This window comes from Sceloporus undulatus, chromosome 1, assembly GCF_019175285.1.
Source record: "Sceloporus undulatus isolate JIND9_A2432 ecotype Alabama chromosome 1, SceUnd_v1.1, whole genome shotgun sequence".
Classification (NCBI taxonomy): domain Eukaryota; kingdom Metazoa; phylum Chordata; class Lepidosauria; order Squamata; family Phrynosomatidae; genus Sceloporus; species Sceloporus undulatus.
In genome coordinates, this window is record NC_056522.1 from 297,404,060 (window position 1) to 297,422,265 (window position 18,206).

An 18,206-nucleotide genomic window follows, 5' to 3' on the forward strand; every position below is an offset into this window, starting at 1 on the left:
CATTAGAAGACAACATGACAGTATAGTGGTAAATATTTTTGCACATGAGAGCAGTAATGCAATAATGGCAACATAAAAGCCAAATAATCTGATGATTGCGTTCTGCACATCTCCACTAATAAAGTGTTATTACATTGTTGTTGGTCGTTTTGCTCATTCACCGTTCGGTACAATGGCACATGTTTGCACCAAATGTTTCCCACCTGTACAATAAAATAAAACAAAGTAAAATATACACATTACTTTCATCCAGTGCTAACAAATTCATGCCTCATACCTTACAAATAAGACCTAAATCCAGTGCAACACCGATCAAGGAACTGCTGCCAGCGAAATGCATTGTGGGTAAATGTTCCTGATTGCTTCTCCAATTGCAAGAATGAAACGAGATTGACTTTCACACCTACCTAATTGTGCTTCATTCTCATGATTGAGAAGCCATTCACAGAACTTCCCCATGAATGACTTGTTGATGGAGGATTCCAGGGTCTTCATGGAAAAAGCCCAAGATAAGTATGACGTTGTGCGAAAAACCTCACCGCAATCGCGCAGTTATACCAGGAACATACCTTTTACTTCCCACTTTTCCCCTCATGTGATAATCTCCTGAGATTCTTAGTTCCAATGATCCTAGAAATTATAGTTGGTTGATAGACAGTAATAGATAATATTTAAGACAATTAAAGAAAATGATTAATGCTTCAACATGCATGGGTCAGTTTCATTTCTGGTGCATATATTGGAAACATGGAGCCAAAATGAAGAATTATTGTTCTTAGAATAAGTGTGAAAGCAACAGTGTCATCTGGGGGGAAATACATGATGGGATTTCCAGCAGGAATTTCTTTGCTATCTCATTTTTTCCATTGTGTTGAAATGGAAAGTTGCCAATTTATGTCTTTTCTTTGTCTCAAGGAGATCTTCCTCTTCTCATTAAGTGCTTCCTCTTCTCAAAGGCTTCCTTTCTTTGGAATGCTGCTGCTTTCCTCCTTATCATTGAGAATGCTCTCCATGAGATTTACATCTTCACATCTTACAGTGATGTAAATGAATGGATGAGGAAATGATAGTGCTCTGCTCTTTCTATGTACTGCTGCCATAAGCAGAAGACCAAGGCTTTGCTGAGGAACAAAAGTAAATAACTGGAGAATAATCAAAAGATACGGTAACTCTTTGAATCATCACACACAAGAAGAGAGAAAAATACTAGAATGAGGCAAGCTGTCAACCTTGACCCAAAAGTGCTAGATATCTTCTTTCATTGTTACCTATCATAGACGAATGTTCAAATGCAAGTCTTTATCATCTATCACTTAACTGTGATAGAAATTGGATTCTATGAAAAGCAAGAAGATTCAGCCAAGGGCACACCTGAACTTGAAGAGGATAAATATAGTAGCAAGATTCATCCTTCACCTAGTATCAGTAAGCATAATCATTTTAGTGTGCTGTTCTGAAATGGATTCATGGATATTTTCTGGATCGAACAGCTTGCTGATTAGTTGTACATATCCTGTAAGTAGATTCAGTTTTTAAGTCTTTTACTGCACTGATAGTGTGCGTTAGGTTGTTATTCCTGGCTTGCAACAGAAATGCCATTCAATAGCACAGCTATTTACTCTCCACTAAGAGGCAATACTGGATATGGTGAAGACAAATTAATGGAGCTAGTAGCATAGCATATATTCAACATATTAGTTGTTCTGGCATCATTACAGCTGATGAAGTATCCAACAGTGGAAAGCATCATGAAAACTCTACTGAAAGCCAACAGGTTCCTGGAGAGTTCCCTCTGTGGTGGCCATCTGAAGAACATGAAAGAAGGCAGAACACAACCTCTGGCAAGGGTAATAATATATCACAACCTTTTTGCTCAATGTTTCTCCCACATGTAATTTTTGATATATTATGTTCTTTATAGTAGTTTCCTTCATGAGAAAATGCTGCTAGTTTCTTTCATGTATGCTGCTTGCTGTGCTTGAAAGCCTCAAGGAAGCATTTCAACCAGCTGCAATGGCTCCTATGGTGCTTATGCAGTGGTGCCATGAGCTGAAGTCAGGTGACTGTCAGTGGCATGTAGAGCATTGTGCAGATTGGCTTTTGGCACATCCCTGCAAATATTGTTTTAAGCAACTGTGCCAGCATGCTGGAAAAACTTAATAGCACATCTCCTGTACACACAACAAGTAGCCACATGATGTCTATCTCAGCTCAAGGGATACGTCCATATGCATAGTGGTCACTACACCAACCAGCTATGGCTAAACAGATGTGTTGCTATTGCCTTGTCTTAGGCCAATATAGCAAATATCTCTGGAGAACAAAGCCTTGAATGCCTATAGTTGCCTATGGAAACCCACTCATACAAAGTGCAAACTTTTTAATATGTGACTGAGAAGCCTTTATGTTTCCCTTCAATTGCACTGTATTTAGTCCAAATCTTTTTTCAAAATTATGATATGGCTCATCATTTTAAAGAATAGTCCACTGTATAAAAGCTCCTCATGACAGAAAGAAATGGTTGTATGACTAAATAAGGTCATTGTTGTGTAAGTTGTTTCAGCAGGTGTTTGTTATACTTTTCTCATATAACTGAAGAAGAAGAAACAGTTCTATACTGTTGCAGCATGCTTTTTTGTTTTACCTTTTATTATTTTCAGTCATCAAGATTTAGTCATGTTACTTTTTTTGCCTTCTAACTCCCTCTCTCTAGGTTTTTAAGGTTCCAGTTAAATCTTTGTAGTCATATATTTCTGATAACAGTCACAAAAGCTTGTTGACATGAAATCATTATCTTGTCAAACACTCATCATTGCAATTCCTAAGCCTTATTGAATCTAGAATGATGTTTTGACATTCTTCATTACTGTAACCATTTTATTTCACATTTTTAAAATCCTACTATCAGATGATTTTCTGAAATCATCCACTGCTGAACATCTACTCTCACATCATGAACGCTTTCTTAAATTGTTCTTTTCTACCCTCCTTTATTATACCCCACTTGTAAAACAAATTGCAACAATGTCATCAAACTCAGACGTACTTTTTATGTGGATGAGGTTCTTCATGCAGTAAAGAAATATCTACATTTCCTAGTTGTACAGCCAAATGGCTTCTGATACAGCATCTGTGTAACAAGAGGCTGCAGATGATGAAGATTTTGGACAACATCAGACTCTGTGAACTAGAAAATTATACAGTGGGCCCTTGGTATCCGCTGGGGTTTGGTTCCAGGACCCCCCACGAATACCAAAATTCATGGATGCTCAAGTCCCATTAAATACAATGGGAAGTGAAATGGTGTCTCCTATATAAAATGGCTAAATCACAGTTTGCTTTTATATATTTTTTGAATATTTTCAAACATCCATCCAGCATAAATGGAATTACTCTGTATTCCTGCCCAGTATTGACTGTAATGAGGTGCAGTATCCCATGGGGGGGGGGACCCTAGAGGAAAAAAATTACCTGTCAATGATTACCTAAAATATAAACTTCATCGGGATATCAGCAGACATTTATATATGAGAGTTGACTCTCCTGTATAACATTAAATCTAATTTGTTCAGACTTCCCAAAAACTATTTGTTTGGACTGATCTTGTGTTCTGTATTGCTTATAGGTATCTATTCTTGATATTCCCTGTTCTTATACTGGCTCTCCAAAGCATTGAAATAATGGGATAATGTGACTTCTTTCTGCCTGTTGGCCTGTTGGACATCTTCAATAGATCCTTTAGCTTAATATTACAGTATGATGTGGGAGTACATGATATTGGGGGACCTAGAATTTCTTCTGCTTTGTTTGTTGTCAAATTAAATACTGTTCAGGTGTTACTAGAAAAACATTTTTTTTCAAATAGGGATGATTCCACAATATCTTGATTGCCTCTTCCATACTCTTTCTTCCCTGTACCACTGTCACTCATAATATCTTGTGTGACAATTTATGTGGGAAAACTACATCTCTAGTCAAAGCAAAAATATAGTAACAATACTACTATACTTATGCCTGGATGAAATATATTCCTGTTTCTCCTGTACTGGATTTTATTAATAGGCCACAATCCAGATTCTCCTTTACCTTTCAAGACCACATAATATTCTTTAGCCCCTATATCATATTGTTAGTCTGACTTGACTAGACAGCTGAATCAATTAGATTTAGCTGTCTGTTGTCTCACAATTCAACAACTAAGTCAATGAATGCTGGGACTAACCAGCAAAATTCCAGACTCATCTATGCTATTGGACTTTCTTGAACAGAATAAAATTCTATTACTCATTCTTAATCTCTGACTCAGTTTTGGAAATGGTGTAGCAAGTATAGAAAGGCAATTTAAAAAGTGACAGTATTTATTTCGGTTAGAAATGGATAAAGAGATCAAGGAGAAATTGATAAACAGATCAAAAGCTTACCATCGGTTTACATCAATAAATCACTAGATGAGAGTTCTGAAGAAAATGATGATGATGGTGGAGGTGACGATGGTGATGATAATGAAGAAGGGTCTGGCCATATAAATCCTGAAACAGTTATTGAGTGGGACAACAGTGGTGATCAGGAACTCCAGACATCAAATACCAGTAAGAACTAATTATGGTAATGTATGCAGTATTTTATAGATCCCTCTCGGTAAAAGGGGGAGTCATTAAATGTCTGGGTACATATTAAGCACTGTCACCTACAGAGGACTATTTACATAGGACCTACAGTTCAAAAATCGATGTTTTATCTAAAATTCATTTATACTTGTCATTTCTTTATCATGTTTTACATTTGAGCTTTATTTCAGTGCATGGAGGCCTACATTGTGGTCTTTGTCTAGCATTTGTGCTTAGAATTTGCATTATGAACATTCATTTTACTTTGATCCTCTCCATATTTCAGTTTCTTTAATATGGAATGAAAATAATGCTGATAAGAAATTTATGGAACTTCATTTCTATAATGACTTCCTTGCTCCTAACATTCCCTTGACTTTATGTGAGTTTTGGAAAGGTGCATCTACAAGCGAACATTATTCAATGACTGGTGTCTGGCTTTTTTCAATTAATCATATCAGTTATGCACTAGAGTTATACAGCTTGACATCAGGTGCATTTTTGCTATCATATCAATGGGATGATGGTTGGCTTTTGGTCTGCTTCTTGTGATGGTGATGGTGGCTGTTCTTTTTTTTTCTGTTTCTGGCTTGAGTAATTCCCCTTGTCTTACTGGCTAAAATGCAGTTTGGTAGATTGACCAAGGTACTTTTATTCACTTGTAACTGTCTATTTTACCTATAGCTGATAGCAATGAAGGGAGAAAGTATAGTTGCATTGTACATATCATACACATTATTATAATTTTTCTGTAGACAATAGACATAAGCCATAAGTCTAAGGACATGCTCCAGAGGCGATTGGATCTGTTCACTCGTGGTTAGTTGTTATCTGACATAACTTTATACAGTATTGAAATATATACATTTTTGCCTCTGTAATGTTTGGGTTGCCATTTTTTTAAATTGACCTTGATCTTGTGCCTTTAGCAGAAGAACAACAAAGAAATTTACTGGGACAGCTTTCCCCTCATTCCCACATCTCCACTCCACAAAAATCTTTTTAAGTGTTTCAGTTTTGTGATTTAGGTTGTTGTTCAAAGCCCTGGAACAGAACCCAGAAAGCATTTTTGGCAAACATGTTATAGGGGGAAAAACTAGTACACATAGCACTTGAGGTATAACAAAAGGACTTAATTTGGATGTTGTATTGCTCTCTGAAATCAATTAATGTTCATCATGACTATAGTTTTACTAGGCAATGGTATGAAATGGGGTGGTACCATTCTGCAATTATCTGTCTTTTTTAAAAAGTGATAGAATTCAGCGCTTCCACTCTCTGATGATGCTAGGTGGGCAAGGAAAGCACTTTCTCCACCGCATAGAAACAAAAGAACTTATGTTGCACACCATAACACTGGGAATCTTATAACATTATTCCTTATGGTGGAAAATGGTAATTTAGGGGATCTACAGATGGGCAGCGAAATGCCGCCCCTGTTTGCCCTGGACTGTTGCCACAGCAACCACATGGCGCGGCAACAATCAGCTCCCTCTCAGGAGCAAAAAGAAGGGATGCCATAATGGCGCTCATGTGTCATGATGACACCCCTTCCGACCAGTACTGTTTGGGTGCTCTGACACCTGTGCGTCATAATGTCACATCCCGTGTGGACGGGCACACACCATAATGATGCACAGGTGGCAAACGTAGGGCTGGGTGTGTGTGGATGCCCAGCCCTATCTAGCCCTACTTTTGGCCCCAGGCCAGCCTGTTTAGAGCTATTTAGGGCTTTAGTGGCCATGTTTGGCTGTGGATTGAATCCAGATGTCCTGGGTTGACAGCATCAGACAAACAGGGTTATCATGTTTTCTGATGCTTTTCATAGCTGATAAGATGTCATTTTCAGCAGGATGCAGATATTCTCTTTTCTAGTAATATCTTCTACTCAGATTAAATGCTTATAATTTAAGAGAAAACTGCTGGTTCACAAATGTCTGGCTGCTCATTAGTTGGTAACTCTTCTCTTAAACAAATCTTTGAAGGTCTTTCATTGTACCCATTAAATAAATTAAGGCCAACACTAGTTGGTGGTGGCATATGAATATTCCAATCAATCTACATTCAACCATTGTCACAACAGCTGTGATCTCCAGCAAGGATGTCAAACATGAAGACTCAACCCATGATCCATTGCTAAATAGTGTACATTCTGGAAGGTACAGTGAAGTGAATGGCACACGAGAGGACGTGCCACATGGAATTGCACATCTGGGTGATGCTGGACATTTCTCCACAGCTACTGGTATGAATAATTAAGCACAATCAATTTTATATTAGTATGAAATAAAGTCTATTTTTTGCAATTTCAAAACCTAGAATTAGTTAATAATTGGAATTGCTAACCAGTTTTTGTTGGTAATTTGCTGTAGAACATATCCTATGTTATTTTTAAAAAGGAAAGCAGACATTTTTGCCACATGTGTTCTGCTTCATTTACCAAAACCATAAAACCAAAATCTCAAGTAATATTTAACTTTGGGTAAGCAAGAATGAGTCAGAAGTGCCAGCCAAATTTATTTCAGTATCAGAAGTTCCCTAAAATTTGTAAAAATCCAAATGGGTGTATCATCCATGCACAACCATATCTTAAAGCAGTACTTTAAAGTTGCCTTTCTGTGGAATGGAGCCATCTTCTTAGCTCAAAACAGTTCTACATTGGGCCAGTTTTCCACAGAGCATATTTGCCACTAAGTCACTAAAGGTTTTGCTGAAAAATGACAAATGACTGCTCAAAGTAAATCAGTATGCTACTTTCTGGCCACTAGGCTGTTCTTTCAAAAGAATACTTTCCTTAGTACATAACCCAGTACCTCCAAAATCTGCTCCAGAGGAGTGGGAATGCCTCTGGAGTTGGGTTTTGGGAAGCACAGATGTCTGTGGGTGTAGGAAAAAAGTACTTTTATGCTAGCAGTTGCATGATACTGTGGCATTGGTTTGTCTCGTGTTTTTAAGCCATCAGAGCTCATAGATGTCACAAAATCAGCTCCACATTTGACAGCAGAAAACTATCATTTTGTGATGTTTTAAAGAAATAACTACTTAAACCACTCTGTCAGCATATTATCATGCAGCTATGTTAAACTTGAGTGCATAGCACTGTCAATATTAACACTGAATATTATGAATGTCAATATTAATAATGAATAATTTGTGTACAAAAACACAAATAGTTTGTTTTCCTGTTTCAGTTTCCTTTACTTTACTATGGAAATGTATCAGCATCTTTTACTGCTTGGGACTTTCACTGGTGATTGGTGTTTTGCCTTTGGCTGTTTGTGACTACTTCTTAATAGCTTAGACTCAACTCAGACGATCATTTTTTATACATAATGTCTTCTGCGACTGCTGGAAAAAGATTTGACTCTAAAAAAGAAATCTGATGGTGTGATGGTGATGGTGGTGATGGTTCAAGATATTTCTGACTTAATCTCCTTGGATTTAAACAGTCACACCCTTACACTGGAGTTACCTACCTAACAAACTGGTTGACCTTCATCCATGGCACAGCATGCCAATCAAAATAAACATCCAAGTTGAAAGTGAAAATCTGCATTATCTAGTTGAGTCATGCAGTTTAGTGCCTGGAGCAAAGTCCAAAAATAATTCTAAGAACTACAATTTCAAAATGAACATAGTAGAAAAAGAAGAACATATCAGAGGAGTTTTATGGATGGAGATGCTGCTGTGACTCCAGATGGTACAAAGTTTTGGCAACCATCAAAGGCATTTGATAAATCAGTTAAGGGTGTAAGCTGTTGTTGTTTCTTTGCTGCCTCTATTGCGATTACATCCCCTTCTGCACTGCTATTCGTCTCTGGGGCACTGTCTGGAAAATCAGCAACTTGTTGAAATTAAGGTGATAACAATTGGTGGCTGTGAATTCACCCATACTTCCCAAACCTTTATTTGGTTTTCTCCTCCTCTTACTCATGTATATAAATGAATGCACAAGGCTTGGTTTTTTTTTTTTTTAAATGAGACAAAGAAAATAATCTGGATGGTTGTTCAGCAAGTATAACATTGGAATTGATTCCATACATCATCGTAACAGCTGTATCCTCCAGCAATGATTTCTTCAAGCAGGAAGACTCAAATGAGCATTCACTAGATGGCAGTCAATCTGGACTGGAAACACAAGATACAGTACCTACACCAACTGTCTCTTCAGATATATTGCATCCCGGACTTGTTCCCTCAAGTGAAAAAGAAAGTACTCTGGAAAATGAATCTTTTCATCATACAGGTATTAGTATGAATAATGAATTATACTATAATTAGAACTCATTTTCCATCTGAATGATTTGCTTCCATTTCCTAATTCAGGTTTCTGAACAAAAGGGTGCATAACCTAACTTAAAAACACCTTTTTTTAGTTATGGGGGTTGATTTTCTTTTCAGAAATTCCTTCTGTGGAGGGACAAAATTTTGCTATAGCTAAGTTTTGGGATACTTCAAAGTGGAGAGCTCTTAGGCACTGAGCAGCTATTCTGTCTTCTTTCTCCTTAATTTTGTGTATTTATTATTTCCTATCAAGGAGGATGGAAGAAATGTTGGGTAAAAGTGTGGGAGGGATACAGATTGAAGATGACAGCCTCTGGAAGCACCACAAAATTTCAGTTAACACAAAAAAAGCCTTTTTCAGGAGCACCCTTACTTTTTCTTCCATTTGTGACAATTAGTGTAGAATTATTTTTAAATTAATAAGTTACATCTTTAAACAACATCTCAGAAGCATAAGAGGAAAAAGGTTAAAAATGGACATGGCAGATCTTGTTGCATTTCCCTCAAAGCCATGAAGCCCAAAGTATTCGAGAATCATCAGAAAGATTATTTTTGGTCATAGCAGAACTTCTGTGAGAAAAACTCCTTAAAAAAACCTTAGTATCAGGGAAATTCATATTAATTTCAATTTGCACCTCAACCACCAGTATGTCAAACATCTCAGAGCAGTTTTCCAGATAGTATCTGTGCCAGAATTGGCTTATGTTATTTCACTGCATGAGACAAATTATAAAATGAAACACACACACACACACAGAGAGAGGGGGGGTTTCTGTGTAAAGAAGTTGATCAGGATGGCAGTTGACTCTTACTTGCTGGCTATTTGTGCCTCATTAGGGAATCAGACTAGGGTTATGGAGCTGGGCTATGTTCTGCAGATATGATAGTATCATCCAATGTCTCTTCACCACATCCCACTATACAGGTTCTGCGTCGAGTCCCATTGACTGCCAGATTTTTGGCACAGCACAATGGGTTAAACAGGCCAGCTTGATATAAACCTTTTGAAACCAGTGGAACTATTTGATTCTATCAAGAAACTATTGATTTTATAAATAGGCTATTTTTCATCCAAGTGGTTTGGCTCTATTAATCTATGAGTTAGTCATTCTATCTCTTTCCACATAAGAAGGCAAATTATACCTTTTCTTGCTCCGAACGGTGATAAAAAAGCTGGCTGCCTGGAATTTTTGAATAATACGGATATGCATAGTCCCATGTATAGTCACACTTAGCCAAGGCAAACATTCTGATATGCTGCAGGAACTCCTATATGCTTCCCTGTTCATTTATCTGGAGATGCATGCCTGGAGTTCCCTTCCTAAGTTGAAGCAAACAGAGAAGGCTAAATGCATAAGACCTCCTCAAAGCAGCTACAGAGCACTGCATCAGGACCATTATCTTTGTTCATCACCTGAAAAGCCAAAATAGGGAGGTATTTACTCCTGCCTTATTTATGATAATCAAAACAGTTACATTCTTCAATGAAAGTGCTGAACATGAAGGATCACATCAAGACCAGTTGCAACCTGTGGGTAAACCTGGACGGAAAAGTGAAATGAGTCATGCTGCAAATAGAACAATCCTTGGTGTCCTAAAAATACTTATCCCTCCAAGTGAGCATGATGATGAAGGTACGTCTTCTCAGACAGGTATTGCCATGTATTCTGACTGTGGTCAATATAAAGTGAGGGGGATTCTTTCTTTTATATTCAAGAAAATTATTTTCTTTCAGTATAAAAGAAAATTCTGTTTCTCTTACTTTTGGAAATTAGGAAGACAGAACAAATTATTGCATGTCAACAGCTGGAAGATGCATCTGCATTAAAACGGTGCGATATAGTCTTCTATGCTTTTCCTATCTCTGGTAGTTCTTTTTTTAATTTTATTATAAAGATTCATACATTGAATTTTGATTACTGTACAATACTTAATTTATATATTTCTTACATTCTATTTCAATTTGTCTAAATATCTTTAATATCCCACCTCAGTGCTCCCCTTCCCGAAGCCATTTTCACTCTTATATTCCATCCAAAATCTCAATTCCTCCTGTAGAGGTAATCTTCCATCTTCTTTTCTCAGTACTTTCTCAATAAATTCTTTCCAAATTCCATCAAAATCATTTATTTTCCATACTCCCTTTTTTACTTTCAATTTAGATGTCAATTTATCATTAATCGCAAATTTCCATACCTCTTTATACCAGTCCTCCAATTCTACAGTTATTTTCGTTTTCCAACATCTTGCTATAATAATTAGCCTCGCTGCTGTAATCAAATTTGTTATCAATTTTTTTCTTCTTTTTTCCATTTCTCTGAGTTATATAATGATAATAATACTATATTTGTCTCTGATAGTTCTGGAAAGAAGGAAGAAAGCAAATTTTATTGAGAAAATGGGATGGCAGGGAATGGGTAACTCTTTGACTAATTAAAAAACCCATTAAACTTTGGTGATGCATTCACACATCTACCAGTCAACTTTTCATGTTGGGCCTACAGTATCTAGTTTAACACATAGTCCTAATGTTCAAATATCAGGACACAAAGGTCATCATAGCCTAATATGACAAAATGTCCATTTAATAATGAATGGATGTTATTACTCTTATTTTGCTTTAAAATGCAAAATGGCAAACCACCTCTGAGTATTGTTTGCCTCAGAAAACTCTATTGATGGATGACTTGAAGGTACATACATACAGTAATAACATAGATGGTAGTTATGAAATAAATTTATTTATTGTGTAGATACATCCCATTACACTTACTTTTTTAAATGGAAAATACCCCCACATGCAAAAATTATCTTATTTACCAATTTGTAATTGGGTTGCTTGCTTTTCCATCATAATGTTTAAAGAAACAAATTTGCTTTCACAGACACTTTTCCATAAACAATATGTACATATGTGGATATGTGGAAAAGGCGAAATAAACCATGTTATTTGCAAACATTTGTTATACTCCAGCTATCCACCATGAACAATCGTAGAATGCATGTTGCATTCATACCATGCAACCGAAAGCAAAACTATTACATTTGCAGTCTTTAAACCTCTGCTTCAGTTTTTTGCAACCAATGAAATGGTCAGATGAATAGATGGATAATGGTTTTCAAAGAGCTTAGCTAAAACATATTAGATAAATATCAGGATTTTTGTAGTGATTAGTTTTGATTTTTTTAAAAACAAACAAACATGGGATTATTCTAGATGGCAGTGGCAGTGGTAATGGAAAAAATGACCACTCAAACAAACACATTGCATTTTGTTGATCAACATCAGTAGGAAAGTGAAAGCAAAAATTCTGCTAATGCCACTAATAATGAATGTCTTACATGGGCCTTTTATATCTTTTAGCCTTAGCCCACTGAGCCCCCTGGCATGTCCACCATTACAGGTCATAGAATCATAGAGTTGGATGAGACCACAAGGGCTATCCAGTCCAGCCCCTGGCCATGCAGGAACTCACAATCAAAGCACCCCCAAGAGATCCAGCCTCTGTTTAAAAGCCTCCAAAGAAGGAGGCTCCACCACCCACCAAGGGAATGCATTCGACTGTTCAACCGCTCTTACTGTCAAGATGTTCTTTATAGTGTTGAGCTGGAATCTCTTTTCCTGTAGTTTCAATCCATTATTCCATGTCCTATTCGCTGGAGGAGCAGAAAACAAGGTTGCACATTCTGAGGACATAACAAGGCACTCAGCCTTGTGATCATTATTGTGTACCTCATTCTGACCTCAGAAGTGAGTGACCCATGGTGGTGCTGGATGCCTGAGCAGACAGCTGTGGCAGTGTAGGAACAGAGGGCCAGGTAACAGGGACAAGTTGGGCAGTTGTGGGACCAGGATACTCTGGGCTGCCTTTGGAATGATCTGGCCAGTGCAGACAAGGTCATAGAGTTAAAATATTTTTATTTCTATATAGGGAAACAAATTTTATATCCCTGAAAGGGCATAGCAGATCAATAATTTCACACAGTTATTTCCATGCCAGAACAAAACAACAACCTTACAAATCACTGAACATTCTTTTAAAAAAATCTTCTCATCCATTCCCAGCTGAATTATTTCTGGGTCTGAAGACTGAAGGATAGCCTTCGACAAGTATAGTGATAATAAAGTAAAATACTGTAACCATTTCCTGATGACATTTTGTTTACAATGTTGAGTCCCAGTATTTACAAATGTAAGATTGAGGCATGTTGATGGATTGTGTCTTGTCTGCACAGGCAGCCTGCTGAGCCTCCTAGCATGTCTACCATGCCAGGTTTTTTTTTGCAGATGTTGTTTGACTGACTGAAGCTCCCATCAGCCCTATCCAGCATACCCAGCATAAGGTGCCCTAGTGGCGCAGTGGCTAAATGCCTGTACTGCAGCCACTCACTCACAAACCATAAGGTTGTGAGTTCAATCCCAGCCAAGGGGGCTCAAGCTTGACTCAGGCTTGCATCCTTCTGAGGTTACTAAAATGAGTACCTAGCTTGTTGGGGCCAATTAGCTTACACTTTGTAAACTGCTTAGGGAGTGCTTAAGTGCACTGATGTGTGGTATAGAAATGTACTTGCTGTTGCTATCCAGTCCAATAACATCATGGAGAGGGTCACAAATTGGCACTGGTATAGCTACCAGGGGCCAAAAAAACAGGCCAGAAAAATGAAATATTCCCTCACCTAAATAAGAAATCTGAACACACACCCCATTAAATTTTGTTGTTGTTTTTTAAAAAAATTTATATACCGCTATTCCAAAGATCATAACGGTGAACAGCAAGTAAGCTAATTAGCAAGTAAGCTAATTTGCCCCCAACAGTCTGGGTACTCATTTTAGCGACCTCAGAAGGATGCAAGCCTGAGTCGAACTTGGGCCCTTTTGCTGGTCTTGAACTTGCAACCTTGTGGTTTTGAGTGAATGGCTGCAGTATAGGCATTTAACTACTGTGCCACCAGAATTTTTCTTCACTTCCTGGATTTCTAACATTGCAAAGAGTGAGATACTGAAAATCTTTCACACCCAGAATTTTTATATATATTTGCCATGTTCCCATTCCCTTGGTAAGTCTGCCTTCTCCCTTTTCTTTGGATGCCTAAACTGTATTGCTAAATGCTCAACTGAACTTTTAAGTTACAGCAATGCTTTGGGACAGAAAGAAAATTTTATTGGTGGGACAGAATTATTATTGGGGGGCAGGGCAATGCTCTCATTTGGCCATCCCTGCACCAGCAGAAAACAATTCACCTGCTTTTCACTGCTTCCCCCTAGACCTAATGCAGTGCTCTTTCCCCATAAGCATTCTCTTGAAGGTTGAGAGTCTCTCTAGAATAGGATACAGCATGGAGGGAGGGAATTGAATGTTTTGCTTTACCTGAGCAGAAACATTTCCTTTTCGCTCAAAACCACCATTTGAAAGATTCCCTTTTTTCCCGCTACAGCAGCAAAGCATTTGAAAGGAAAGGTAATCAAGGAGGCTCTTTCAAGAATAATAAGATCCCAGTTTATTTGTCATTATTATCATAGTAGTTCTGACTTTCTAAATGTCACTGATGGGTTAATGTTCAAGTAAATTCCAGGAGAAATACCAAAGGAATTGTAAGGGAGAAAAATAGTAGGAATGGTAACGTGACTCCAGCACATTCTACATGGCCCTAGTTAGAGCCCAGCGAAATCCACAGAAGGTCCTGGAACCAAATCCCAGTGGATACCAAGGGCTAACTGTAATGAGCTACCTGGTTTGGTTTCTCCATTAGCGAATGAAGATAGACTCTTCATAAGCACATTAATAAAAACAATTACTTACATTTGCTCTCCCACTTTGAATAAAGAAGACTTCTAAATCTTAGCAATTTCATCCTAGTGCTAATCAGTTGTGTGTGTATGTGTGTACACCTAGTTATCTATAATTGTTTGTGCTTACAGCCTTCTATACCTCCCCCCCCCCTTTTCTGTTTGATGCACAGGAAGTCTATCTTTAGGAATTTCTCAGTTTTTTCTTTGCAGTGGTAGTAACTGCATAAGTAGTTTGGTATATTACAATTATTTAGGAACATTGGCACGCTTAAATAATACATAACACACACTGAGCTGACATGCTCAGTGACTTTATTAGTATTATAATTGTACTTTCTAGCTATAACTTTTCAGTGTCACGTTTCATTCATATGTTTCCTTCATTAACCACAATAATTATAAACCTTTATTTTGGAAGTATTGATAGCAAGGAATAAAGTGTATTAGTAGTGATGTCAGTAATCAGATTTTCTGAGGCACTTTCTCTGAGGCTTAGCAGCAGCCTCACTAAGGATACTGTGCACTGAAATGTGATTTAATTGTATTATGTAATTGTCATTATAGACACATGCCTGTTCTTTTCTTTTTCTAGTGCATAACTTGTGTCCCACATTTTAATAGAAGTAAGAAATGCATACACACACACACACACCAAATTAAAGAACTGTTGTTTGCCCATTTAGTACCAGTTTACAAGACATTCACTTGACATGCTTCACATACGTGAATACAAATTAGCTGGTATATCACATTTTTCTTTTTGTGTGTTTGTTCTTTTCATCCATTTTTATCTGGGTTTAATAAGCAGTTATAGAACCTTGTGGACCACAATTATTTTGTTAACATTATTATTTTTTTGCACATAATCTTTATTTATTTTCATTTACATGATTTATTACATAAAGCTTATATATAAATTATTCTCTTATTTATTATCTTCATGTCTTCATATCTTCTTATTTTCATTCTTCATTCTTGTCTTCTTGGCTTCCAAATTACTCATTTTTCCATATAAAGTTTATCCTTCTCAAATAAAAATACATAAATAATACAGTGTATAATACGACTTTACATACATATCTTTCTTAATTCAGAATAATTCTGTTAACATTAATAGGACTTTAAAAGTTGATTATATTAGCATGTAAAGTGCTTATCCATAAAGTGATGACCGAGATACTAGATATAAGGAAGTCTAAATAAGCATTCTTTCTGCTGATTCTTTTTGAGAGCCAGTGCCACTGAAGACAAAGTATAGAATTGAAAATAGGTATATATTCAAAGTATATTGCGAACAGCAGTTCTGCAAATATTAAATTATCAAAATGTTTCAATATTAAAGCAGATGTGGCTTCTAACAATGGGATAAAACATGGAGAATCTACAGAAAACCCACTATCATATGATGTGCATTCTGAATGGACTGCTGAAGACCCCACAGACACATCCAATAAAACTATGCTACCTGGAAGTTTGCAGCCTCCAAGTGAAACTGAGCATAATAATGAATCAGTTCATACAGGTACCTGTCTAAAAAGCAAAATTCCTTCACCCCCAGATTAGTTTATTGTCATTCCCTACAAAAGGAGTCTGCAAGACTGAAGCCTTAAATAGTGGTATATCCCAATAGAAATAGTTGCCATTATGTAATATAAAATGTAATTGTGAAAATGTGCCACTGATCCAGCCATCATTGTAACAGTTGTGGATGCCATTGATGATATTAACCATGAAGATTCTTCAAACAATACTTTGATTCATGAAATCCATCCCAGCTGGAGCCATGAAGACAAGTATCCTGGAAACACGTCGAGAGATGATGTATTCCTTGACATCATTTCTCCAAATGAAAAGAAGCATGAAGAAGATTCAGAAAACAATCATACAGGTATAAAGAAGAAAGGATAATGCTGCATCTTTCAAGATTTCTATATATGTTTGTTTCATTTATATCTACCCTCTATAGGACAGAAATACCTCTCAAGGTAGTCTACAAAATTTTAAAACAAGAACAAATGATACTCAATATACAATTCAACAATTCAACACCAGATAAAGTAACCAGCATGTGAAATATAACAATGAAACATTAAACAAAACAAAAATATGAAAGGTCTACATAAAGATAGCATACATCAGAACTGGGAAATTGTCATCCTGCAGGTATTATTGGACTCCAGTTCCTATCAGTCTCTGCCAGTCTGACCAATGGTGAAGGTGTAATAGTTCATTGCTGTCTGAAGGGCCACAGGTTCCCCAACCCTTCCATATGTTCTTCTCTATGAAGAGAATTCTTGTGAAAACTTAAATTAATTACTGATACTTCACCAAATGGAATTCATTTCCCATAATGTGCAGCACAATTCTAATTTTAACTGAAATTAATTCTATTAGGTTCTCCTAAAATTTAAATGGGAGATGCAGTTTCTATCTAGATGGAATATCTTATTTAATCACTGGTCTCTGGCTTTTTTTCAATTAATCATGTCAGTTATATACTTTCTTTCTCTTTATAGTTTCCTTGGTAGACTGGGGCCTTTTACACTACAGTGATAGTGATAGTGCTGTGATATACTGATAGTCATGGCAGCCTCCTATGAGATCCTGGAGTTTATACTATAATGAAGTACTAGAGCTCTCTGGCTGAGCATTCCTCAGACTGTAAATCTCCAAATGCAATAAGATGGAGCCACTGCAGTTAAAATGAAATCACAGCGCTGTGGACTGTGCAGTGCAAAAGGGCCCTAGATTTTGTTTTACACTTCCGAAAGAAGTAGATATCCTTTTCATTGTTGATTAATTATATATATAAAAAAGAAGTGTAAGTGTCCCAAAACAGATTAGACCCACGTAATCAATAGAATTTACAGTATATAAATGTTTTTTATTGATTAGCTGGTTCTAATCTAGCCAGGGAGAGCTAGTGTGGTGCAGCTGTTGGTGTGTTGGACTGCAACTCTGAAAGTCAGGATTTGATTCCCTGCTTGGCCATGAAACCCACAGGGTAACCTTGGACAAGTCACATGCTCTCGGCCTTAGGGGCAGGCTTTCTCTAAACAAATCTTGCCCAAAAAACCCTATGATAGCGTTGTTTTAGGGTCACTATAAATCAGAAATAACTTGAAAGCACATAATAACAATAATCTAATCAGGATTACCAGGTGTAGGCCAAGGTTATGCTTTAGATACCATATAATTCTCTTTCAGTTAAAATTAGCATCTAATATGTTACTGCCTTCCTCTTGTCATATTATGCCCAAGCAAAATAGAATTGGGGGGGGGGGGGATAAAGCTGTGAAACATCATATTTAAAGTTGACCCAGCCATCTTTGTAACAGCTGTACTTCCCAGTGGTGATATTCACCATGAAGCCTCTACCCATGAAACAGTTTTGCACAAAGAACATTCTGAATGGGATAATGAAGAAAAATATCTCACCAACACATCTGGAAATCATTTGTGGTCTAGTATTGTTCATCCAACTGAAAGTGAGCAAGAAAAGGAACCATCACTTACAGGTACCA

At 37.0% G+C, this 18,206-nt stretch overlaps 1 protein-coding gene across 1 annotated transcript in view; it reads left to right on the plus strand.

Annotated features, from left to right (window-relative positions):
- The window catches only part of CD44 (CD44 molecule (Indian blood group)), a 112,231-nt gene that overhangs the window by 76,678 nt on the left and 17,347 nt on the right, over positions 1–18,206 (plus strand). The window contains exons 8-16 of the mRNA XM_042459646.1: positions 1,278–1,450; positions 1,654–1,847; positions 4,449–4,589; positions 6,691–6,852; positions 8,662–8,853; positions 10,364–10,543; positions 16,025–16,204; positions 16,385–16,570; positions 18,021–18,200. Of these exons, the coding sequence (XP_042315580.1) occupies positions 1,278–1,450; positions 1,654–1,847; positions 4,449–4,589; positions 6,691–6,852; positions 8,662–8,853; positions 10,364–10,543; positions 16,025–16,204; positions 16,385–16,570; positions 18,021–18,200 (1,588 nt within the window). The remainder of the gene's footprint in view (positions 1–1,277; positions 1,451–1,653; positions 1,848–4,448; positions 4,590–6,690; positions 6,853–8,661; positions 8,854–10,363; positions 10,544–16,024; positions 16,205–16,384; positions 16,571–18,020; positions 18,201–18,206) is intronic.